Source organism: Neolamprologus multifasciatus, chromosome 5, assembly GCF_963576455.1.
Source record: "Neolamprologus multifasciatus chromosome 5, fNeoMul1.2, whole genome shotgun sequence".
NCBI classification, from domain to species: Eukaryota; Metazoa; Chordata; class Actinopteri; order Cichliformes; family Cichlidae; genus Neolamprologus; species Neolamprologus multifasciatus.
In genome coordinates, this window is record NC_140443.1 from 36,558,413 (window position 1) to 36,585,893 (window position 27,481).

The following is a 27,481-nucleotide window of genomic DNA, read 5'->3' on the forward strand; positions in this document are numbered from 1 at the left end:
TTTATATTTACAGTCTATAAACCCTCTGTAACTCGGCTAAGTCTTAATCTAAAACCAATGCACCCTTATTACACACACACACTTAAATATACTAAGCTCTTTGCATTTGCCAGCATTCACATCAAAATCTTCAGCGTGCTCAGCAGAACTCTTTTGGCACAATTAACAATTTAACAATTTTCCACACATATCACCATTCTTTCATTTCAGTTTTGTAACATCATTCACGCAATACTTTCATCATCGTCTCACACTCACCGCCTTTTCTCTCAAAACAATGTGCATCTTTAATCATTCATCCAAATAACAATTTTACACTTCACTTATACATTCACACATTTATATATAACAAAAGACACTGACTGCCAAGATAAATAATTTCCATTTCCATATCACAACTTCACTTCATTTCGACCACTTTAAAAGGCTCTAAGGCCCAGGTTTGCCCACCCTGCTGGTCAATCACCCTCAATTCGGGAACGCTCTCTCCGATAGCGGTCAAATTTCTAGGCCCTAATTAATTTATAACTTCTTCCCACAGCTCGACAGGAAGCTCCACTTCCAGCGTCTAAGTATCCACTTGCGCCTTAAAGCTTTACTTAAATCTTACCTGTCAGTCACGTTGAAGGGTCATGGCTGGGACCCCGCCCTGTCGATCAAACAGTGCAAGAAAAGTGGTGCTTGACCACTGATTATTAACGACTGTCTCTATCTGTCGCGGGTATCACCCGAATGACCCTGTCGCCGCAGGAAATTGCAGTGCATCCGCCGCAAGATGGAGCCATAACACTCAGAACATTTTGCACCCCTAGAGAAACGCTGTCTCCGTCCTACAATTTAAATAATTCTAGAAGCATCACTGTGGACTCTAACCGCCAGTTTATTATCTGATGCCCAGGTCCCACCCTATAATCAATGTGGGAATAAAATTCCCTGACCAAATGTCCTAATCTAATCTCTTTTCTTGGCTGACGTAACACACCCACACATATAACACACCAACTTCAAACATACGTCACAACAACTTTTAACTTCACCCTAAAATTAATCACAATAAATTTTGTCAAATATCCCCAAACTTTACTTTTATTTATCAGCCGCAAAAGAATTGGCACCAATTATTAAATTCCATTCTTTGTATTCTTGAACGGCCAAGAAAGACACAGGGCTCAAAGTGGTCAAACTCAAACAATGATCTTTAATTTTACATATCCCGGGATATGGAGACTGAGCACACACAGAAACGCCTGCTCACATCAGCCAGTCTCAAGCAGAAAACAGGAAGCCAGGTTATTTATGTACTTCTCGACGTCACATACACTTTAAGTTTCGATCAAACACTCTGCTTAGTTTCACTTTCTGCCTGCAAAAGCATGCTCTGCAAAAGCATGTAATTTCCTGTCAGTCCTTTCGGCACAAACTGTACTAAGAGTTGGACCTCTCTTATATAAACCAATATAATCAGCATATAAGCATTTAAGATTATATATTCATTACTTAACAATCTGAAGTTTCTGAAACACTCAGACCAACAACTATGCGATGTTTAAAGTCGCTTAAATCTCATTTCTTCATCATTCTGATGTTCATTTTGAACTTCAGCAGGTTCTTTTCATCATATCTAAATGCCTAAATGCAGTGAGCTGCTGCCGTGTGATTGGCTGATTAGAGATTTAACAGGTGTACCTAATAAAGTAGCTGGTGAGTGTAAATGCACCTCTGATTAACATTTTAGAGGAACCCTAACCCTAACACTGGGGAGAGGGAGGTCAGGGTTTCTCTTCTTATGCTGCTGGCCTCACATAATCATGGAGGAAAAAAGGGGAAAAAAAGGACATATTCCTTTCCTACAGTCGTGGCCAAAAGTTTTGAGAATTACATAAATATTGAAAATTGGAAAAGTTGCTGCTTAAGTTTTTATAATAGCAATTTGCATATACTCCAGAATACTATGAAGAGTGATCAGATGAATTGTATCATCTTTCTTTGCCACGAAAATTAACTTATTCCCAAAAAAATATTTCCACTGCATTTCATTGCTGTCAGTGTGCCCCAGGGCAGCTGTGGCTAAAATGTAGCTTGCCATCACCAGTGTGTGAATGTGTGTGTGTGAATGGGTGGATGACTGAATGTAGTGTAAAGCGCTTTGGGGTGCTTAGGGACAAGGAAAGCGCTATACAAATACAGGCCATTTACCATTTACCATTAAAGGACCTGCTGAGCGATTAGGTGAATTATATAGTCCTTCTTTGCCATGAAAATTAACTTAATCCCCCCAAAAAAACCTTTCCTGCAATTCATTGCTATCATTAAAGGACCTGCTGAGATCATTTCATTAATCGTCTTGTTAACTCAGGTGAGAATGTTGATGAGCACAAGGCTGGAGATCATTATATCAGGCTGATTGGGTTAGAATGGCAGACCTGACATGTTAAAAGGAGGGTGATACTTGAAATCATTGTTCTTCCATTGTTAACGATGGTGACCTGCAAAGAAACGTGTGCAGCCATCATTGCATTGCATAAAAATGGCTGCACAGGCAAGGATATTGTGGCTACTAAGATTGCACCTAAATCAACAATTTATAGGATCATCAAAAACTTCAAGGAAAGAGGTTCAATTCTTGTTAAGACGGCTTCAGGGCGTCCAAGAAAGTCCAGAAAGTGCCAGGATCGTTTCCTAAAGAGGATTCAGCTGCGGGATCGGAGTGCCACCAGTGCAGAGCTTGCTCAGGAATGGCAGCAGGCAGGTGTGAGCGCATCTGCACGCACAGTAAGGCAAAGACTTTTGGAAGATGGCCTGGTGTCAAGAAGGGCAGCAAAGAAGCCACTTCTCCCCCCAAAAAAGAAAACAAAAAACATCAGGGACATATTGATCTTCTGCAGAAAGTATGGTGAATGAACTGCTGAGGACTGGGGCCAAGTCATATTCTCCAATGAAGCCTCTTTCCGATTGTTTGGGGCATCTGGAAAAAGGCTTTTCTGTAAAGAAAAGGTGAGCGCTACCATCAGTCGTATGTCATGCCAACATTAAAGCATCCTGAGACCATTCATGTGTGGGGTTGCTTCTCATCCAAAGAAGTGGGCTCACTCACAATTTTGGCCCAAAACACAGCCATGAATAAAGAATGGTACCAAAACACCCTCCAACAGTAACTTCTTCCAACAACAGTTTGGTGAAGAACAATGCATTTTCCAGCATGATGGAGCACCATGCCCAAAGGCAAAAATGATACCTAAGTGGCTCGGGGAACAAACGTTGAAATTGTGGGTCCATGGCCTGTAAACTCTAAACTAAGATCTTAGATCTAAGACTAAGATCTAGATCTAAACCCAGATCTTAATCCCATTGAGAACTTGTGGTCAATCCTCAAGAGGCGGGTGGACAAACAAAAACCCACTAACTCCAAGAAGTGATTATGACAGAATGGGTTGCTATCAGTCAGGATTTGGCCCAGAAGTTAATTGAGAGCTTGCCCATTCGAATTGCAGAGGTCCTGAAAAAGAAGGGCCAACACTGCAAATACTGACTCTTTGCATAAATGTCATGTAATTTTTGATAAAAGCATTTGAAACATATAAAGTGCCTGTAATTATATTTCAATACATCACAGAAACAACTGACACAAAGATCTAAAAGCAGTTTAGCAGCAAACTTTGTGAAAACTAATTTTTGTGTCATTCTCAAAACTTTGGGCCACGACGGTACTTTACTTACTTTAAAGTAACATTTCTTCATTTCACTTGCAGATGTTTCTAATCTCTGCGTACACCTGGTCTGAGATGTGTGAGCTGTACATTGTTACAGGCTATTTATCTTTTATAAATGCTGTGTTTGTTTGGGAAGAAGCTTCATAAATATCATAAGGTTTACATACTATCCTAATCTGGAGGATGTTCCCTCTAAACTGCACGCGTGCACAATTGCGCACTGCTGGCACGGTCTTTGCGCAGAAAAAATCTGCATTGCGCACAAAAAAAAAAAAATTCTAACCTGAATTGAAATGAAAGTAAATACATTAACAATTCTGTTTTGCAGTGTTAGTCAGTAAGTGACTGGCTGCTCCAGTATGAGATTAGAACAATGCCACCTTATTGTATAGTCCAGCCAATCACGCGATTCACATTCGTATATATGCAGCTAATCAACATCGTTGACAGGCTATGACAGCGTCCTTATGTGCCGACACCGGTGTTTTAGCTAGCAAAGCGGCATGGCTGATGAGCAGTGAAGCGACATTAATGACAGCATGTCCAACCATTGGAGAAGCGAGCAGGACAGACGGAACAATTGACGGGAAAAGTGTGGACTTTTTGAAAAATTTTTAATTTCTGCTTTCATAATAACAAATTTTATATTTTCTATAATCCTAGACTGACTTATTGTGGACTCTTAGAAGCTCACTGTGAAGTTGTGGCCTCAGTTTTGAAGTCCAACCCCCCCTCCCAGCTGACAGAGTTAGATATGAGTGGAAACGAGCTGCTGGATTCAGCAGTAATGTTTCTGTGTGCTGGACTGGAGAGTCCAAATTGTCGACTGGAGACTCTGAGGTGAGTTCACTGACTGCAGCTGTCACTGTTTTTCTGTGTTTCAGTTCTTTGATGTTTGAAACTTTATTTAGTTCATAAATGTTCAGGATGTGTCTGAAGACAAATGTGAAGAAGTTTCAGTGCTTTCAGACAGGGAGACGTTTGACAGGACAGTTTTTCAGCCTCCACAGGTTCAAGTTGTGTTCCATCAGTCAGCGAAGATTAAGTCAGCACTGATGAGGCAAGATCTGATGATAGCAGATAAAAACAATAATAATGTGTTTCGCCTGGCTTCTTAATCTGCCTTTGTGTTTGTTTATATTACATGCTTTATCAGTATTGTTTTTACAATTGTTTTTACATTTTTATCTGGTGTCACATTATTGCAGACATACGATCACCATTCACTATTGTTGATCAAATTTGCCATCGATAGTTTCCAGACTCAGGAATCAGAATCAGAATCAGAATACTTTATTGATCCCCACTGTTGGGAAGGTTACTTTTAAAATGTATTCCACTACAGATTAGAGAATACATGGCCTAAAATGTAATAAATATTAAATAAATATTAAATATTAAAATAAAAATATTTTGTAACATATTCCGTTACGTTACTCAATGAGAGTAACGTATTCTGAATACTTTGGATTACTTAATATATTATCATGCTTTTTACAACTACATTAATGTACTATTGCTGTGTGATTTATTACTATTACTGAAGGTTACTCGTCATACCAATACCAACTAGATTCTTAAATCTTAATATAAATGAGTAACAGCAGGTGGACATTAGGTAAGGCTGCACTTTTTGCAGCTATCTCGTATAGAAAACTATTCGGGGCGTTTAAAAAACAGGTCCGCAGCTCCGAATCGTAGCAAAGGGACCTCTGGCTATTACGTCGGTTCCGTGTCGGGTTCTTAGCTGAACACTAGCTTTACTTTGTTGTCTAGGTCATTGAAAGGCTGCACCAATGGAACTTATTGTTTCGGAGGAAAACATGAACACAGTGTACAGTCGAGTCTTAATAGCTTACTTACAACTGGCTGTAGAGACTGTGAGATTGAAACCCAGGCATTAGAGCGTCTTAATGCGTGTTTTGTTTGGGTTTCCACCAGCGTGGAATTAGCAAAAATAGAGAGAGCATAGCTTAACATATGGAACAGGAAAACACTGCCATGTAATCCATTCATTTCAACAAAGTAATTGTATTCTGAATACTACCTTGTTAAACAGTAACTGTAACAGAATACAGTTACTCATATTTTGTATTTTAAATACGTAACGGCGGTAGATGTATTTCGTTACTCCCGAACACTGTTGATCCCTAGGGTAAATTATTTTGGTTACGATGCTCCAGTATAAACAGTAAAAAAGACAGACAATACGATAAGTAAGAAATAGACACAATATAAACAATATATACATGCATATATATACACATATAAGTCACTTATTGATAAATAGCTTAAAAAGGTTGTCGCTATTGCAGTATACAGTGTGTTAAGTGGATGAGTTGTACAGAATTGGCCACAGGCAGGAAGGATTTCCTGTGTCGTTCTGTGGTGCTTTTTGGTACCTTCAGTCTCTGACTGAACATGCTCCTGTGACTGACAAGCACGTCATGGAGTGGGTTGGAGGTATTATCCAACATTATCTTTATTTCGGACATCCGCCTCTCCGACACCACCTTAAGGGAGTCCAGCTCCATCCCCACAAAATTACTGGCCTTACGGATCAGTTTATCGAGTCTGTTGGCATCATCAACTCTCAGCCTGCTCCCCGGTGTAGAGGATTGTACTGGCCACAACAGACTCTTAGAAAATCCTTAGCATAGTCCGGCAGATGTTCAAGGACCTCAGTCCCCTGAAACAATAGAGGAGACTCTGGCCCTTCCTGTAAAGTGCTGTGGTGTTTTTAGCCCAGTTTAGTCCAAATTCCTGTCAATGTATACTCCAAGGTATTTATAGTTGTCCACCATGTCAACATTGACCCCCTGGATTGAAACCGGGGTCAAGTGTTTTCTGGTCTTCCTGAAGCCCATGATCAATTCTTTTGTCTTTGCCACGTTGAGCTGAGGAGGATTCTTCTCACACCATGTGACAAAGAACTCGACCACAGCCCGGTACTCTGTCTCCTCATCCCTGCTGATGCATCCAACCACCGCAGAGTCATCAGAAAACTTCTGAAGATGGAGGTCTCGGTGCAGTGGCTGAAGTCTGTGGTGTAGAGGGTGAAGAGGAAGGGGGAGAGGACAGTCCCTTGTGGTGCCCCTGTGTTGCTGATTACCTTGTAAGACACACACTGTGGAAGACGCACACATTGTGGTCTTCCTGTCAGTTAATCAACAATCCAGGACACCAGAGAAGCATCAACCTGCATCGCTGTCAACTTATTTTCCAGGAGGGTTGGCCTGATAGCGTTGAAAGCACTGGAAAAGTAAAAAAGTCTCACGGTGCTATCCGGCTGGTCCAGATGGACTTCCACAGATGCGTTATCATTGAGAATGTCCTGGTGCATCCATGATTCAGTGAAACGCATCAGGCTACACTCCCGGTATTCCCTCTGACTCTGTACCAGCGCTGAGAGCTTATCAATTTTATTTATTAACGATCGCACATTTCCCATTACGATAGACGGGAGACATGGTTTGTACCTGCTCCTCGCTTCGAGCCGCCGCTGTCTCACCGTCTCCCTCTTTCTTCTTTTCTGTCTTCCTGTTTTCCTCCACATTTCAACTGGTACGTCTGTGGGTCTGACCGGCCAACTAGCCGGCATCAGGGCGATCAGCTGATTCTGGAGTAAACAGTCCTTGCAGTATGTAGGAGTTGTGTTGCATTCCCGTTCCTCGATAAAAGCACCTGAACAAACAAAAAATCTATATCAGCTCAAAGTCTGAAATACTTTTTGTTTTCTGAAAAATCATAGCTTATTAAATGCTGTTTTTCTTACCTGTTTACTGTGACTTCTGTGTCTGAAGTTCAGTGTTGGGGAGTAACGGAATACATGTACCACCATTACGTATTTAAAATACAAAATATGAGTAACTGTATTCCGTTACAGTTACTGTTTAAAAAGGTGGTATTTAGAATACAGTTACTTTGTTGAAATAAATGGATTACATGGCGGTATTTTCCTGTTTCGCGGGTCAGGACTGTTTGGGTTTTGTTTGACAGCTACATTCTGTTGTTCCAGGCGGCAGCGTTACGGTTGCCATGGTTACAGGGTGATGCTCTCTCTCTGTGACTGTGTGTTTCCTGGGTGAGAGAGCGCCTTTTTGCTGTTGTGCAAAGCTAATAGGCAGAATGCTACAGGCATAGCTCTAAAGAATGTAGCATCATGGGCAGTGTAGTCCGTGCTGAAGGGAGAATGGACTTCCATACCAGTTATGTGTCTGTGAGCGCGAGGAGGGAGAGAGAGTGGAAAAGTACCAGCTGTCATCGAGCAGAAACGGGAGATGGAAGCATTTAAATATAATAACCACTGCAGCCAAGAAGAGTGCCTGACGAGCCCAGTTGTAAGTAAGCTATTAAGACTCAACTGTGCACTGTGTTTGTGTTTTCCTCTGAAACAATAAGTTCAGTTGGAGCAGCCTTTCAACCGCTTTCTCTGTCTGTCCCGTGGGTCTCTCGCAAGCAAAGTTGTGTGGGTCAACTTTGCTTGCGAGAGACGCACGGGTTCTGTGTCGGCTACGAGCCCGACACGGAACCTGATGTATTAGCCAGAGGTCCCTTTACTATAGTTCGGAGCCGCGGACCTTCAGTAACAGTAATAAATCACACAGCAATAGTACATCCATGTAGTTGTAAAAAGCATGACAATATATTTAGTAATCCAAAGTTTTCAGAATACTTTACTGATGGGTTTGTCTAGCACAACCCCTCGCTGGAACGAGACAATTCTACTACAACAGCAAAAGCAAGACGGAAGTCACCAAAGTTCTTTATTTTAATCGTGCATGAGGGAGAGAACTGGATGAGCGCCGTTCCTTCACTTGACCCCAGTTGCTCTCATCTGCTCCCTCGCAACACTGTTCTTTATTGACGTTACATGAATATGCACGGGTTCATTAACATAGGATATGTTACATAGGTATGCACATGAACAAAGAGTACCATGCGTGTGTGTGTGTGTGTGTGGGGGGGGGGGGGTCAAGATGTGACCCTGTGAACGACTTCCGTCAACCTGCAGTCCAGAAGTTCATCTAAACAAAAGGCACTTATACTGAAACAGATATACTTGTGTTTGCTATACCATAAAACAATAAAAGAAGGTACGACCTCTCTCATGACCCCAGGATGTGAGTGTGTATGCCAGGACACTCTGGAAGGCACACAGAGTCTTTACAGACTGCTAAGGATCAGACCCCTATCAATATGCAATTGATTATAAAACTCTAAGTATAAATGAGTAAATATGTCTAAGCATAAATGAGAATCAACAATATAAACCTGACAGTTACTTTCATTGAGTAACGTAACGGAATACGTTACAAAATACATTTTGAGCCATGTATTCTCTAATCTGTAGTGGAATACATTTTACATGTTTGGGGTTTATTACCAGTGGGTTTAAATCTGGGACTCTCCGCCATTTGACCTTACTGAAGAAGCTTCTCGGATGAGAGGTGAAACGTCTTCAAGCAACTTAAAGATGCTTTTTTTTCCAAGCTCCTTAGACTACGATGACCTGGATGACTGAGAACCTTCACAAACAATACATTTCAAAAGTAACCTTCCCAACACTGATGAAGTTCATGTTTAAAAAAACTTGCTTGGATAAGTATGTTGAGCCAAAGGTGGACAAAACTCTAAATGCATACTTTTTCATGTCAGGAATGGCACTCCATGTTTTAAAAACTTTGTCTGTGTTGGGGAGTTTTTCCATATCACTCCATTTGTGCTCTTTAGTGAATGTAGCCTTCTGATTTGAACTTATTTACCCTCAAATCTTTATCCGCTCTGTCAGCTTGTTCAATTTCTAGATCTGGCTTACTTATTGCGGTGAATGCAACTGTGTTCAGCAGGGATGGGTTGATGTCGAGCGGTGTGACAAAGAAAGAGAGTAGGTTTCTCCTTTCTGAAATCACTGAATCTTTCACCAAATGCAGCTTGCATTGCAATGAAGGCACGGTGGAAAGGATCATAATTTATTTGACTGTTGGCTCTCTTAGGGAGGGGAAGTGAGAGAGTGTACCTTTTTGTGCATCTCTTGCGAACATTGTCATGTTGCTTTCAAATGCCAAAACATCCTCCAGCATTTGCATGGCCCTGCTTCCCTTTCCTTGGAGATTTTTATTCTGCGTGTTCAAGTGACTTGTCATATCCACCATGAAGTAAAACTTACCTAGCCAATCGAAGTCTTCCAGTTCAGGATAGCTGAGGCCTTTGCTTTCCAACAAGGATTTCACATGTTCCAGACAGGGAACGAAGCAAATCAGCACCACTCCCCTTGACAGACACTAGACTTTTTTGTACAGCAGGAGATCTGAATATTCATTCTCGACTTCTCCTAACAATGAACAAAACTGTCGGTGGCTAAACCCCCCCCAACCCCCTTCAAACACCTTCGAAGCTTATTTCTTCTTTGTTGTGAGATCTGATGATTTATGTGGTATGTGCTGCGGTGTGTTTTTTCTGTTCTCAAACTGATCTCCCTGTTGGAGCTCAGTCTGGGGGGAGTTCTTTTTTTCTTCTCGTTTTTCCTCATGTTATGCATTTTCCATTGTTGTACCTCTCTGACCTGTCTTCCCCATGCAGTGTTTGTGTAATCTATGTATGGTCGGAAGGGTAAGATGGCGCTGGCAAGGCTTGCAGCCTTAACCCAATTTCCCTCGGGATGAATAAAGTATTATCTATCAATCGATCAATCAATCAATAATAATAATCTATGAATTAAAATGAATTAAGAAATGCCCTTTATTTATGGTTGTGGTTTTATGATTGTGGCCAAAGGGAGCAGCTACAAGGAGGCTGAAGAGCCACATGTGGCTCTGGAGCCACAGGTTGCCGACCCTTACTTATTTTTTTGCTTGATTTTGTTAACTATGAATTGTAGTATCTACTGACATTATTTTTCTTCACTTGTAACAATGAAGGTTTTTGGTATTAAACACAAATTTACTTTTTTAATTTTTATTTTCCAGACTGAGTGGCTGTAACCTCTCAGAGAGAAGCTGTGTAGCGCTGTCCACAGTTCTCAGCTCCCAGTCTAGTTTGAGAGAGCTGGACCTGAGTAACAACACCCTACAAGATTCAAAACTGAAGCATCTGTTTGCTGCACTGCAGAGTCCACTTTTTACACTGGAAACTCTGAGGTCAGATCAAAGCATATTTATTTTCATCAAATTATATAAATGAAAAATTAAAACTTTTAGCTTATGAATGTTAGCTTAATCAATTTGTTTTACTTACTTACTAGTTTTAATTATTTATAAATCACAACAAAATACCATGTTTCTGATATGTTAAAAATAAAGAAATAGCTATTCCAGCCAGTCCTGAAACAACACTAAATATTGCTAGACCTAGTAACTGATAACTTCACCATGAACTACATGAATACACTTTAAATTCAGCTTTGTCTGTGTGTGTGTTTTCTTTATTTCTAGACTAAGTGGCTGTTTTCTGTCAGAGTCAAGCTGTGAAGCTCTGTCCTCTGTTCTCAGCTCCCAGTCCTCTAGTCTGAGAGGGCTGGACCTGAGTAACAACACCCTACACGATACAGGAGTGAAGCCACTATCTGCTGCACTGCAGAGTCCATGCAGCACACTGGAAACTCTGACGTCAGCTTTAAGGATATTTATTTTTCATCAAATTAAATATTTAAACAATGTAAACTTTTAGCTATTAAATGTCAGCTTCATCAGTTTGTTATTGCAGCTTACTAGTTTTCATTATTTATAAATCACAACAAATTGCCATATTTCGGATGTATTAAGAATAAGGAAATAGCATTCCAGCCAGTCGTGAAACAACATTAAATATTGCTCGACCTAGAAACTCTGTATCACTGTACCATCAATATAGTTTAAATTCAGCTTTTGCATGTGTGTGTTCTTTATTTCTAGACTTGGTGTTTGTTGCCTGTCAGAGATGAGCTGTGAAGCTCTGTCTTTTGCTCTAAGTTCTAAGTTCTCTGTTTTGAGAGTGCTGGACCTGAGTAACAACAACCTACAAGATTCAGGAGTGAAGCTTTTGTCTGCTGGACTACAAAGTTCACACTGTACACTAGAAACTCTGAGGTCAGAACAAAATGATTTTTTTTTCTTATCAAATGACATAATTAACCAATAAAAGATTTATCTAATAAATTCCCTTTTTTCCATTTCTGTTTATTTTGCCATTATTTCTAAATCACAGAATAGTGCCACGTTTCTGATCTGTTTGAAATAATGAAATGCAAATTCCAGGTAGACCTGAAACAACATCAAATATTACCAGACCTACTTAGTCATTTAAATTCAGCTGTGTGTGTGTTTCTGTTTGTGTGCGGTGTTCTTTATTTCTAGAACAAGTGACTGTAATCTCACAGGAAGAAGCTGTGAAGCTCTGTCCACAGCTGTCTGCTCCCAGTCCTCTAAGCTGACAGAGCTGAACCTGAGTAACAATGACTTGGATGATTCAGGGTTGAAGCTCATGTCTGCTGCATTGGAGAGTCCACATTGTACTCTGGAAACTCTGAGGTCAGGATTCAGTCTTTTCCACTCAGCATTATTTAGAATCCATACTACATTAACACTGGAAGTCCCAGGCTTTTCTAAGCCCAAGTCAGCCAAGTGGAAGCTAAACTGGCTAGTCTTTTAGCATCAATTCATATGTAAATTAGGTTGTTACTTGAGAAGTGGGGGAGTGGGGGTGTGTGAATGATTGCGGATTTCTAACTACCAACTGCCTCTTTGTTAGTGTGTGGGGGTGGGGAGCTGCTAAAAGCTGTGAACTTCCTTTCCTGTTGAGGTCAATGAAATTGTCACCTTGCGGGGTTTACTAGGCTGCTGCTCAGCAAACCTGTGAAACCCACAGTATAACCCTAACCCTGCAGTATATTGCAAGTAAACCTGACAAGTTTGGGATCAAGTTTTGGGTGGCTAACTGCCAACTGCCTCTTTGTTAGTGTGTGGGGTTGGGGAGCTGCTAAAAGCTGTGAACTTCCTTTCCTGTTGAGGTCAATGAAATTGTCACCTTGCGGGGTTTACTAGGCTGCTGCTCAGCAAACCTGTGAAACCCACAGTATAACCCTAACCCTGCAGTATATTGCAAGTAAACCTGACAAGTTTGGGATCAAGTTTTGGGTGGCTAACTGCCAACTGCCTCTTTGTTAGTGTGTGGGGGTGGGGAGCTGCTAAAAGCTGTGGACTTCCTTTCCTGTTGAAGTCAATGAAATTGTCACCTTGCGGGGTTTACTAGGCTGCTGCTCAGCAAACCTGTGAAACCCACAGTATAACCCTAACCCTGCAGTATATTGCAAGTAAACCTGACAAGTTTGGGATCAAGTTTTGGGTGGCTAACTGCCAACTGCCTCTTTGTTAGTGTGTGGGGGTGGGGAGCTGCTAAAAGCTGTGGACTTCCTTTCCTGTTGAAGTCAATGAAATTGTCACCTTGCGGGGTTTACTAGGCTGCTGCTCAGCAAACCTGTGAAACCCACAGTATAACCCTAACCCTGCAGTATATTGCAAGTAAACCTGACAAGTTTCGGATCAAGTTTTGGGTGGCTTGCGACCTAAAATCAAAGTACATTTGCAATGTCTTCCAATATCTTGGCAAGGGAAGTACATTTGCAAGAGAGTTGGCTCACTCTCATATGGCTGGGAAGAAGGCAAGAAAAGAACAGTTGCTTTGGACACAACCCTCCACACCTTTTTTGTTTGTTGTTTTTTTGTACTGTTTTTATCAATAAATCTCAGCAACAAAGGAAATACACCCATGTGTGTTGATTTCTCCCTAAGATGGCAAACAGAAACACAAGTTTCCTTGTGGGTTAGGGTTAGGCCACACCTAGACGGGTTAGGGTTAGGCCACACCTAACCTAGTGGCTCAGCACCACCTTATTTACATAACAAAAGCAGCAGTTCACAGTTCAGTCCAGGATATTAGCTAAAAGCTTACCAGCCATTTGGCTGGTTGGCGGGTTTTAAACGTAGAAAAGCCAAATGGCTGCTCTCTGGGAGTTCCTGTGTTAATGAATAAATGGCAAAGGGTTATAGAATTGTCTGATGCCTTTTTATTTATAATTAGTTTAATTATTTGGCTCTGAATTACACTCATATTACATTAATGTGCACATTAAATATTAAATGCATTACTGCCTCCCTCTCCTTTCTGTGGTGTTGGAAAACACCACATTTCTTACTTCCAGGATGGATTAATTAAATTCATTGTTGTTCTGAAAACTCTCTGAAAACCTTCAGTTCATCCAACATGCTGCAGCAAGAACACTAAGAGGGACTTGAAAGAGGGACCGTATTTTCTCCGTATTAGCTTACCATCATTGGCTTCCTCTGGAATCGAGAGCCAAAAAAGTGAAGTGTTTTCAGATGAGTTGTTTTGTGTGTCTGCAGTCTGTCAGGCTGTCTGGTCACAGAGCAAGGCTGTATTAATTTGGCTTCAGCTCTGAGCTCCAACCCCTCCCATCTGAGAGAGCTGGACCTGAGTTACAATCATCCAGGAGACTCAGGAATTGAGCTGCTGTCGGCTGGACTGAGGGATCCTGGCTGGAGACTGGACACTCTCAGGTATGGAGAGAATGTCTGATAGAGGAGGAAGAGCTGGAAACATTTCCTGTGTCCTTCCCTCACTTCCTTTTTGTTTCAGGAACAGAAACACTTGTCTAGCTGGAAAGTAGATGGATATTTATATAGGGGTTCTCCAATGAGTCCATTTGCAGTAACATTAATGATAACTGATAAGTCATGTTGAAAATCTGATTAACAGTAGACCTACAGTGAGGTCCATAGATATTTGGACAGAGACAACTTTTTCTATTTTTGATTCTTGACATTTTAAATGAAAAAAAAAAAAATCTGATGCAGACTTTCAGCTTTAATTCACTGGGTTTAACAAAAATATTTTAATGCTCTGCTAGGCCTTTACTGCAGCAGCTTTAAGATGTTGTTTGTTTGTGGGCCTTTCTGTCCAAACTTTTGAAATACTCAGTTGGGTTAAGATTAAAATTTTCTACTCCTAATATTGCAGCAATTTCTTGCATGGCCTTTTGCATATGGCTTGTTTCACCTGTATGAAGAGCTTCTTTGGCCACATTTATCACAGCAAAACCTTTCAACTGAAAGTACCACACCTCAAATGAACTCAAGGCCTTTTTGTCTGTTTAATCGATGATGGCAAAGTGAAGGAATTGCCCATTTGCTCATTAAATGGCTGTTGAGTCAGCCATATAGTTTAATTCATAATATATTTTTTTGTGTTTACACTCACTCTTTGAAATAGATGCAAGTAAAACATAGCAAAAAAAAAAAAATCAAAACAAAGATTCTCAGAGCCTCTTTCATTGAATTTTTAGTGTTTAGTCAACTTTGTTACATCTGTGGTGTTCCCGGTCAAAGTTGGCCACCATCAGAAATGAATTATTTATTTATTTATTAACCTTTATTTAACCAGTAAGATCCCAGACCTGGCCAAGATAGGGAGCAGCAGGTGTCTCACAGTTACAGAAATTACTCAAACACAGGCAGCAACAACACACATGCAACAATAAGTGAAAGAATACAAATAAAATTCAATTTAATTCAATAAAATTCAAATAAAAATAAAAAGTCAGTTAAAATGACAATCTAATTGAAACACTTGCATGTTATGGACTTGGCCTCAAGGATTCGTAGTTTAGATTTAAAAGCACTTAATGAAATGAATTCAGTCATTTTCCATTCCTTCTGCAGTTTGTTCCAAGCCAAGGGTGCTAAATGGACAAAAGCTCTTTTACCAAGTTCAGTTTGGGCAAATGGAACAGAAAGCAACAAGTAACCATGCGGACGAAGAGAATACCGACCAGCATGTTTCATTACAAGCAGGGAACATATATAAGAAGGCAGCAACCCAAGTATCGCCTTATATATAAAACTGTATAAATGAGAGTTCCTCCGACTTACCAAAGCAGGCCATCCTACCTGAGAGTATAACTCACAGTGATGATTCTGAAATTTACGGTTAGTGATGAACCTCAGAGAAGCATGATACACAGAATCAACCATTCAAAGACATTGAGCAGAAGCATTCATATATAGAATATCACCATAATCCAGCACAGGCAAGAATGTTGCAGCAACAAGCCGCTTCTTTGTATTAAAAGAGAAACACAATTTATTTTGAAAATAAAATCTCAGTTTTAACTTCAGGTTTTTCACAAGATTCTCTACATGTGGTTTGAAGGTAAGCAAGATATCAATTAAGATTCCCAGATATTTATAGGTGTGAACCAACTCTATTTTATTACCTTCAAGAGTGGTTACTGATGGGATTGTTTGGGCTCGTCTCCTTGATTTAGAAAACAACATGAGCTTTGTTTTGTCTGCGTGGGGAACAAGTTTAAGCTGAAGTAATGAGTGCTGGACAGCAAAAAAGGCTTTATGCAAGGAGTCGATGGCTTGGACAAGAATTGAATCACAGCTGTAAATAACTGTATCATCAGCATAGAAGTGCAAGTTTGCATCTGGCACATGTAGACTAAGATTTTTACGTAAATCATAAATAGAAGGGGACCTAATACAGAACCCTGTGGCACTCCGTTGTGCACTGTAACCAAGTCAGAACATAAATCATCAGATTTAATGCACTGAGTCCTGTTACTGAGGTAGTTTGAGAACCATGCCACTGCTCTCTCAGAGAGTCCTGACTGGAAGAGTCTAAGTTTTAAAATACAATGATCAACAGTGTCAAATGCTTTTGACAAATCAATAAAAAGGGATGCACAGTGTTGTTTTTTTATCAAGTGCAGTAGTAATATCATTTACCACTCTAATTGCAGCTGTGATAGTACTGTGATTCTTCCTAAAGCCTGATTGATATTCAGATAAAATGGCATTGGTGTGTAAAAACTCCTTTAACTGCTCACACACAAGAGCTTCAAGAACTTTAGCTAGCACAGATAGATTAGATATTGGTCTGTAATTAGTTAACACTGCTGGGTCGCCCCCTTTTAATAGTGGAATAACAAAAGCTGATTTCCATACTGAGGGAATTTTATTCATATCCAGTGTGAGGTTGAAAAGTGTTGTGAGAGGCTCTGCCACAAAATCAGCTGCCAGTTTCAAGAAGTAAGGATCTAGTAAGTCTGGCCCTGGAGATTTTCTAGGATCTAACAGTTTAAGAGCTTTACAGACCTCCTGCACAGAGAAAGGAACAAAGTTAAATGGCTGACCAGTGTACACCGGAAGGTTTGTGCCAGGTTTTACAGAGACTGGGTTCAGAGAGTCAAACAAAGAGCCAGAAGATATAAAGTGCTTGTTAAAGCAATTCATAATCTCCTTGCTATCATAAACAAGAACAGAATCCTTAAAAACATAGGTGGGTAGAGCGTGGGAGCTTTTACTCACTGAAAGAGACTTAATGATTTTCCAGAACTTCTGTGGATTATTTAGGTTCTCAGTGGTGACAGACAGATAATATTCTGTTTTAGCTTTCTTAATAAAGGAAGTACATTTGTTTCTTAGTTGTCTGAAAAGAAGCCAATCACTGGGGTAGCCAGTTTTCCTCGCTTTGGCCCAAGCCAGGTTGCACTCATGAATGATATCTGCCAGCTCTGGGGAGAACCAGGGGTTTTCACGACCTTTTATCCTATATCTTCTTAACGGAGCATGTTTATTCACAATTTGCATAAACCCATCCCTAAAGAATGCCCACGCTAATTCTACATCAGGGATCAATCCTATTTTCTTCCAGTCACAGTTTGACAAATCATGATAAAATGCTTGTTCATTAAAATGTTTAAGAGTTCTTTTAAAAATAATACGATGTTGTGACTTGGCCACTTTAGTATTTCTAATAGCAGCAACAACACAGTGGTCACTTAAGTCGTTACAAAAGACACCCAAAGATGAAAATTTATGAGGAACATTTGTCAAAATCAAGTCAATCAAGGTAGACTTTTCAGGGCTTTTGAGATTCGACCGAGTGGGTAAATTGACCAGCTGGGTAAGACTGATAGGATCACAAAAAGATTTAAAATAATCTGAAACAGTTTTGAGCCAATCCCAGTTAAAGTCACCAGCTAGAACAAGCTTACCATAATTTAGTCTGGACAGCAAAAGGTTTAAAGAACACAGAGCTTCTGTGGAGGCAGAAGGGGGTCGATAGCAACAAGCAACTGTTATGCAAAGACCCTTTGCAACATTCACATTCAGAGCCAAAAATTCCAATTGTTTGCAAATTGATTCTGATAGAACTATTGTAGCATCAAATTTTGACTTAACATAAGCAGCAACACCACCACCTTTCTTAAGCCTATCAGTGCGATAGATATTGTAGCCAGCCATGCTAACATGTTCATCAGATATATATTTAGACAACCAAGTTTCAGAAATGAGGATAATATCTGCATCTGTTGATTGAACCCAGATCTTAACCATATCCATCTTGGGTAACAAACTGTGCACATTAAGATGAACTATCTTCAGCCCAGGTGAGGATTTAAATTCAGATGGTGTCTGACTACATTGCAGCTCAGGGCCTGGGTTAGGTTGTACATTACCAGATAAGAGCAGTAGTAAGACGATCAGAAGTCTCTGCTTTGTACTTATTGATTTTGACTTGTGAAATGTTGAAACAAAGCAGGATTTTTCATAACTAATTTTGTAATTGTACAAAGCAAGAAGGTTTTGAAGGTGAGGTAAATCTTTCTGTAGTTCAAATGATAAATTAATGTCCTGTTCCAAATACATTGGAAATTGTACAGGATATATAGCAGCAGTGACGCATGTAGATCTGGGAACCATGTCTCGCAGAATGGGGACACTGTTAAATGTTCTCATCTTAGAAAAATTGAGTGTCCAAAAGTCCCCCACGGCCAATAAGCAAAGTAAAGTTATTAACCCTTTAAAGCCAGTCGCAGCGGGCATGCTCCGTTTTGCGTAACTATTTTTAAATCCCGGTAGCTCTGCAACCACGTGAGCTAGCGCAATAATTTTTTTTTGCATTAGAAACCGGAGGAGTTGTACTTACATGTTATGCCATCAGCTTGTCCTAGGTCACAGTTTCCTTCCACGTATAGCATAAGATATAACCAGTCCATAACTGCTCAGGGATCCTGGGTTGCTCAGACCCAGAACCCTGACACAGATGCAGTTGGTTCTCTGTGCTCTCCAATCCTGCTCATACAAATTTGCTGACCCTGGACTGTTTGTCAATACTATCAGTAAAAAAGTAAAGGCTTTGAAATGTACTCAAAGCAAGAAAGTGAAAAGTAAGTTGTTTCTACCTCCTATTTTTGTTCAAAGCTCACTGCACCTTGTGCTATAATAATATAATAGCAGTAGATAGGAATACAGACTTCAGTCTAATTTATCATTCTAATTGTACTCATTTTGAAAAAGAAAGAAAAAAATATTTCAATTTCCTGTTGCTACATTGTAGAGGGTGACTTTGCCTCTAAACAGGAAAATGTGGACAGTCAGGGATTAAAGTGGATTAAGCAGGTGAGGAACCCTAAAATTAAATGTAATGGTTCAGTGTGGGGAAAAGAATCATAACTCACAATAATTTCTATTGAGAGGTCCAGTAAATTTTCTTAGTGTACAGGCTGACCTGCTGCTCTCTGTGGATGTACACAACTGACTGCAACCAGATGTTAGATGTTTCATGAGTTTTCCTGCAGCAGTCCAGCCTAGACTTAATAAATGTATGACTCCGTTTTTAAGTGTTACTCTGTGTGTCTGGGAGAGATGGGCAGTAACGCGTTACTGTAATCCGATTACTCTTTTCAAGTACTGAGTAAAGTAAGGGATTACTATTGCAAAAAAGGTAATTAGATTACTGCTACTTTCCCATAAGCACGCTTTGTTACTGCATTACTAAATCGTGATTTTGTTTGTGAGTGTCTCATGACAATGATGTAAGCGCAGGTGATGTTCGTGGCCACAGCTACGTGCAGATCAACAATGGATAATATATCAAGTGAAGGAGAAAGTATGGCCATGCAGAGTTTAAAGCGTGGAAGTACTGACTTTACTTTGAGATTGATTCTGTAAAAAGTGACAACAACATTACAGTCCGCTGCACACTGCATGGGAAGACTTCTGAGCAAGCACCAAGTACCCTGCCAGGGCAATGTGAAAGTCACAGAGTAACCCCCGGATCCTTCCACTGACATGACCACTGTGGCACACCTGGACCAGAGCAAACCTCCACCTGCCCCACTCCTGCTATACAGGTGAAAATAGAGCAACGGGACCGTTGAGTCTTTGATTTTATTTATTTTTTGCTGTGATTTACTTGCATCTATTTGAAAGAGTGAGTGTAAACACAAAAAACTATTTTATTTTACATGCTGGAATATGCAGAAAATGGGTTTAAATGTTAAACAAATTTCTTCCAGTCAGATAATTTTGTATATTTTTTAATTTGTGCTTAATGCAGAAAGTTAAAAGATTAAAACTAAGAAAACAAGTTTTAAAATGAGACTTTTTCATTTGATAACATTTTATATGATGGATTATACAGAAAAAGTAGAATTAGGCTGAAAGATTTATTTCTTTATTACCTATTCAGGTTGTGTATTATGTTTTTAAAAAGTAACTAAATATCAAAGTAACAAATTACTTTTGAAAACAAGTCATCAGTAAAGTAACTGGATTAGTTTTGGGGGGAAATAATCAGTAATTAGTCACTGATTACATTTTTCAAGTAACTTGACCAACACTGGTGACAGGATATTTTTAAATTCACTCTTAAATTTCATTCTCATTCTGTTGTTTGACAAAATAAAAGAAAAAGTACGAAGAGAAGATATTTATTATGGCTTTTGCAATGAATGAATGTAGAATTGGTCAGACTAGGTTGTGGTCACAAAAATCCTGAGTGGGCAATGCAGTCTACATAGCATTAGCTGCTCACCTGGCTGAAAAGCAAGGGGGAAAATGCATAAGCATTATTGGCTAATGCTGAATGACTCAAAATAGCATTAGCTGCTAATAGTACTAACAAGAGCAGTAAATCCTGATAATGGCCCCAAATCAAGGTTCGAGGTTCTTTATTCGTCACATGCAGCTTGCTAGCTTGCCGTTATCTAGCAATGAGAGGGAATGACAATGGATGTGTCCACATTCAGAGGCAGCATCCATGGGAGGCTGCATTTGTAGGCCGATTATGTCACACTGAGGTGACGAAGGCTGTCCAAATTCGAAGGGTGCTCCAGTTGCGGCTCACAAGTGCATCCGTCTTTTCCCCAGATTTGAAGGGTGTATCTCTCCTGGGTGGGCCCTTTATTTCAGTCCAGACATATGTGGCTTGGGTCAAGCTTTGGTTAGTTAGTTAAATTTTCTACCAAAGCTGGGTATGATTGGCAGTGTGAAGCCATACTAAACATTTTATGATAAACTGAGCAGACAGTTCACTATTTAAAGTAAGTGTATTTAAGGGGACTAAACATCTGGCCCATGAACTGTGGTAAGAAAACAGACGTGATCATGCTGTGATAAATTTTATTTAGTTAAAATTTTGTTTTCATCAGTGGGATTGTGCTGGTTTCAGTGGAAAAAGTATGCAGCTCATTTCAACAAAAGGTTCAAAGAGCTGTGAAAAGTTGTACATTCATAAAGTGTGTCAGTATTTTTATAAAGATGTCATGTTTCTGTATCATCTCTCTCCTGTTAGACCCTCCGACTCAAACAGTCTGCTTAATGCACTGATATCTTGAACATCTTAAGTGAATCATATTACACAATTTTCTCATCCAGTAAAAGAATATTTACTGCATCAGTTTGTCTTCCTTTTAATCTGAAACATACAAGGATCAAATCTTTTTAGTTTATTTTTGGGATATTGCCCTTAAATGTAACTAAAGCTGGGTTCCGGTGACGCCATGATCTAGTCAAGCAGCATAAGGAACGAGCTCCATCCAGATTAATACATTACTCCTAACTACAATTTTTAAAACCGGCATGGCATCGTCCCTGAGAGGCAAGGGATCCAGCAAACAGGATCAAAATAAAGATAAAGGCGAGCATTTGAAGCAACTAACTTTGTCCTCGAATGCAGATGCTAATGCTACTGCTAGCACTCGTGATGCAGATACGAGGATATTTGCAGAACTGGAGAAGATAAGAAAAGATAACAAAGACGGGCATATGGAAACACAGCAAGCTCTGACGAGACTGGAGGCATCTTTCAAGATTTTGAGAGAAGATATGACAAAGCTGGAAAACAGAACAATGGAGATGGAGAAGCGGATCGGCGACAACGAAGACTCCACCAGGCGTCATGAACAAGCTCTCCGGTACTTGTTACATAAAGAAATGGATCTCACAGCACGATGCAAGGACATGCAAAATAGACTAAGGTGAAACAACCTGAGGATCTATCGTGTCCCAGAAGGGAGTGAGGGAAGAGATGTTAAGCTGTTTGTACTAGAGCTGTGTAAATCAACTCTTCAACTTCCCGCTGATCTTAACATTGGAATAGGGCTGGTTTCACTCATTATGCAAATGTACTGTTTATAAGATTGGGGAAACCTGCAGTCAGCTGAGACTGAAAAAGTCACTTGGATGAGTGACGAAACGTTTCTCCCAGAAAAATGCTACGTCCAGATGTACAGAATCAACTGCTTGAAAAGTCAGGTACGTTGAAAAACCAAGTGTCTTTGATCTACCAGAAACTGCTGGTTGACATGTCTGATAATACCTATCATATAAAACAACGATGGGAAATGGAACTCAATATAATGTTGGATGATGTCACATGGGAGAGTGTCTGTTGTGGCTGCCATAGAGGGGCGGGTAGTCAAATGTGGAAGGAATTTGACTGGAAGATTAAATTAAGATTTTTTAGAACTCCACTGAAAACCTTTCTATCCAAAAGTAGTGTCAGTGATAAATGTTGGAGAGGGTGTGGGTCTGTGGGGGACCAGACGCATATTTTTTGGGACTGTGTTTACATACAACAGTACTGGATGGATGTCAAGAACATTATACAAAACATATTGTCAGTCAACCTCCCAATGGATCTTCTGATCTTTTTGTTGGATATCTTTCCTGATGGTTTCTCCTATGAGCAGCACTTTCTCCTGCATCTCCTCCTCATGACTGCATGAAAAATGATAACAATTCACTGGCTCAAACCAGAAACACCCACAGATGCCCAGTGGCTTCTGAAAACTAGACATGTCTATACGATGGAATGGATAACAGCTCAACTGCAATTAAAAGTGCCAACCTTTGAGGAAAAAATGGAGACTAATTATAAAATATCTTGAAAGGACACTCAAGCCTTAACATTGTTACATCTGTGGTTAGGTATTGGTATGTATGTATGTATATATGTATTTATGTATATGTGTATATATGTTTTTTCTTTTAAATTAAGTTTTTGAATAACCCCCACCATTATATGCAGCAGATTTGGTCTCAGGTCATGTTGTTGATGTGAATTGCCTTGTTATTTTTGGCAATAAAAGTTAAAAATATATATATAACTAAAGCTTTGTGTTATGAAACAGCTGTGTGCAGGTAGGAAAAGGACCCAAAATGCAGACTCACGGAAACAAAAGGTGAACTTAAATACAGCTTTAATGCTGGATGGCAAACAGAAAACTGGCTGAAGTAGAATACAAAATGAACTAACTCGGCAGGCTGGCAGACAGAACGCACAGCATAGAAGATGGTGGATAAGGGAGATCACGACACGGACACAGAGAAACACAGGGCTTAAATACGCAGACGGAGCAATCAGGGAATGGGTAACAGGAGGGAAATACAGCTGGGGCAAGGGGGAAGCAAAACCAGATACATTAACATAAGACATGGACCTTAAAAGTAAAAAAGGGAAACATAACACAGAGGCAGACTTGACACAGAAATACAAAAACTATGGAACAGAACAGAAACCATAAGGCACAACTCTGACAAAGAAACCAAAAGACTACAAATGATGAATAAAGGCAAAAACCAAAGTACAATAATAATGAAAACTCTCAACTCTGGGTCATCTAAGGAGCTTGGAAAGAAAAGTGTCTGGACTTCTTTACCTTGCTTGAAGACGTTTCACCTCTGATTCGAGAAGATTCTTCAGTTCTAGGGTCAAATGGTGGAGAGTCCCAGATTTAAACCCAATTCAATTCAATTCAATTCAATTTTATTTATATAGCGCCAAATCACAACAAATGTTGCCTCAAGGCGCTTCATAGATACAGAGAAAAGCCCAACAATCATATGACCCCCTATGAGCAAGCACTTTGGCGACAGTGGGAAGGAAAAACTCCCTTTTAACAGGAAGAAACCTCCGGCAGAACCAGGCTCAGGGAGGGGCGGCCATCTGCTGCGACCGGTTGGGGTGAGAGAAGGAAGACAGGATAAAAGACATGCTGTGGAAGAGAGACAGAGATTAATAACAGATACGATTCAATACAGAGAGGTCTGTTAACACATAGTGAGTGAGAAAGGTGACTGGAAAGGAAAAACTCAATGCATCATGGGAATCCCCCGGCAGCCTACATCTATTGCAGCATAACTAAGGGAGGATTCAGGGTCACCTGGTCCAGCCCTAACTATATGCTTTAGCAAAAAGGAAAGTTTTAAGCCTAATCTTAAAAGTAGAGATAGTGTCTGTCTCCCGAATCCAAACTGGAAGCTGGTTCCACAGAAGAGGGGCCTGAAAACTGAAGGCTCTCCCTCCCATTCTACTTTTAAATACTCTAGGAACAACAAGTAGGCCTGCAGAGTGAGAGCGAAGTGCTCTAATAGGGTGATATGGTACTACAAGGTCATTAAGATAAGATAGGCCTGATTATTTAAGACCTTGTATGTGAGGAGCAGGATTTTGAATTCAATTCTGGATTTAACAGGAAGCCAATGAAGGGAAGCCAAAACAGGAGAAATATGCTCTCTCTTTCTAGTCCCTGTCAATACTCTTGCTGCAGCATTTTGGATTAACTGAAGGCTTTTCAGTGAGTTTTTTGGACATCCTGATAATAATGAATTGCAGTAGTCCAGCCTGGAAGTAATAAATGCATGAACTAGTTTTTCAGCGTCACTCTGAGACAGGATATTTCTAATTTTAGAGATGTTGCGCAAATGGAAGAACGCAGTCTTACATATTTGTTTAATATGTGCGTTGAAGGACATATCCTGGTCAAAAATGACTCCAAGGTTCCTCACAGTGTTACTGGAGGCCAAGGTAATGCCATCCAGAGTAAGAATCTGGTTAGATACCATATTTCTAAGCTTTTCAGCGCCGAGTACAATGACCTCAGTTTTATCTGAGTTAAGAAGCAGAAAGTTAGTGGCCATCCAAGTCTTTATGTCTTTAAGACATTCCTGCAGTTTAACTAATTGGTGTGTGTTCTCTGGCTTCATGGACAGATAGAGCTGGGTGTCATCTGCATAGCAGTGAAAATGTATGCTATGTCTTCTAATGATGCTGCCTAGGGGAAGCATGTATAATGTAAACAGAATTGGTCCTAGCACTGAACCCTGTGGAACTCCATAATTAACCTCAGTGTGTGAAGAGGACTCTCCATTTACATGCACAAATTGGAGTCTATTAGATAGATATGATACAAACCACTGCAGTGCAATACCTGTAATACCTACAGCATGTTCTAATCGCTCTAATAGGATATTATGGTCAACAGTATCGAATGCTGCACTAAGGTCAAGAAGGACAAGCACAGAGATGAGTCCACTGTCAGAGGCCATAAGAAGATCATTTGTAACCTTCACTAAAGCTGTTTCTGTGCTGTGATGAACTCTGAAACCTGACTGAAACTCTTCAAATAAACCAAAAACCCAGTGGGAGTAACCCTCAAAGAGGGACAAAATGACCCCCTGATGATCCTCTACCTAATCACATGAGGTGGCTTTTCTATAGAAGAGCTACCTGCACAAGACTCAGCTGTCCATCTGCATCTTAAGGATAAAGGACACTCTTTCGAGGATGCCAATGTTCACATTTTGGACAGAGAGGACAAATGGTTTGAAAGAGGAGTGAAAGAAGCCATTTATGTCCACTGTGACCGACCATCTTTGAACAGAGGTGGTGGCTTACGACACCAACTGTCTGCCATCTATAATCCAGTTTTGAGTTCCCTTCCCAGACGCCTTAATGCCCACTCACATCCTGGGCCATCTGACCTCAGGAAATCATATGATAGGGTGGGGCCAGGTTTCACAATGAGCTCACCCGAAACCCAGGCTGATTGTGACCTACACCCGTTTTCACACCTTGGTTCATGTGATCAGGTAGAGGTAAACATCTTCAAGCAACTTAAAGAAGTCCAGACGCTTTTCTTTCCAAGCTCCTTAGACTGCGATAACCTGGATGACTGAAAACCTTCACAGACATAAACTCTGGGTCAACGACCCAGGCACCCTAACACTTTGAAACAGTGGTCATTTGCTGTGTCCCAATTAAGAGACCACACGCTTGAAGTACGCGCACTACGCGTACTACGTACGGTGCGTACTATAAGTACGAGAAGTGCGGAAGTGAGAGGCTTGTGAAATGGGACGGTCTAGCCTTCGTCGAGCTGTTCAGGTTGCCTAGCAACCATGATACTAACCGCGAGGAACGTTACATACAGCTTTGTGTGACAGAAATGAAGGAGAAAAATGTTTTGTTGGTCAATCATTTTTGTCATGACATCATTTTGATTAGTTGAGTATCTGAGGCTGAAACCACAGGACTGTAAAACATGATTGTTGGGCTTCATTTCTGTACCGAACAGTCATTTCAAGATTAGTTAGTAAATAACAATTAGCTAATGTTGTTCATGAGACTAAAATTATCTCACTGTGGTAGTGTAAATATAATATGGCCAATATTATAGTATTGTCAGATTATTATGATATATATATATATATATATATATATATATATATATATATATATATACACACACATATATATATACAACCAAGTTAACGCTGAAAGTATGAACATCACTAATGTCACATAACTTTGCCGACATGTGGCCAATAGTAATGTTTTAATGTCCTTCGTTATTAAACATTTGCACATAAATAAGTGACGTCATATTCAGTACTTACTTTTGACAGTTCACTTTTCGGCCGCTCCCTTCTGCCGTATTTTGCGGCAAAATTATCCACACCCAACGCCACGCTATGAATTGTGGGATATATGGGACCACGAAGCGTGCACCGGACCACGCTTGATATTTGGGGAAATCGACGGCGCATTTGGAGTATGCATTTGAAGTACACTTCAAATTGGGACAGCCATCGTCGCGTGGCGGTGACGTAATCGCACTTAAAATGCGTACTTCAAGCGTGCAGACCCTGAATTGGGACACAGCATCAGTGTATTGATATTTGACTGTTAGACAGTCGCACAGGTATAAATGAAAAGAAATAGCTATTTATACCTTGAATTTGCACTGAAATGTAATATTTGAGAAAACTGTTATATCTTCTTATATATAAATATAATATTCAAGGATGAGTGTTACCTGCCTTCTTCACATATTTAAGGTTTTATTACCACAGTCAGAGAAGCTGCTGTTATTCATTTGATTATTTTTAACATTGTATGCTAACAAATAGCAGTCACAGATTAATATTTATTGTTCTATTTTAATAGAATAGAATAAATATTGTAAAATGAATAATTTTCTACTTCCCAGTTTTTCTTGATTGAGTTGTCAGTAATGTGACAATAACTCAGACTGGAGGTAATCTTAATGAGAAATGAAATTTCCGACTTTCAGAGGACAGAAGGAGACTGAGAGGTGACTCCCAGTGATGTCAGCTGACAGCAGAACGATTCAGTGCACT

General features: G+C 40.0%; 1 protein-coding gene across 5 annotated transcripts in view; it reads left to right on the forward strand.

Moving 5' to 3' along the window:
* LOC146519245 (NACHT, LRR and PYD domains-containing protein 3-like) overlaps positions 1–27,481 on the forward strand; it is a 67,325-nt gene that overhangs the window by 36,836 nt on the left and 3,008 nt on the right. For all 5 annotated transcript variants that reach the window (XR_014874085.1, XM_085159430.1, XM_085159433.1 and 2 more), the window contains 6 exons: positions 4,374–4,550; positions 10,679–10,849; positions 11,144–11,317; positions 11,603–11,776; positions 12,044–12,217; positions 14,090–14,263. Coding sequence is in view for 4 of the 5 variants with exons in the window: in XM_085159430.1 (XP_085015556.1) it covers positions 4,374–4,550; positions 10,679–10,849; positions 11,144–11,317; positions 11,603–11,776; positions 12,044–12,217; positions 14,090–14,263 (1,044 nt within the window). In the remaining variant the exon portion in view is untranslated. The remainder of the gene's footprint in view (positions 1–4,373; positions 4,551–10,678; positions 10,850–11,143; positions 11,318–11,602; positions 11,777–12,043; positions 12,218–14,089; positions 14,264–27,481) is intronic.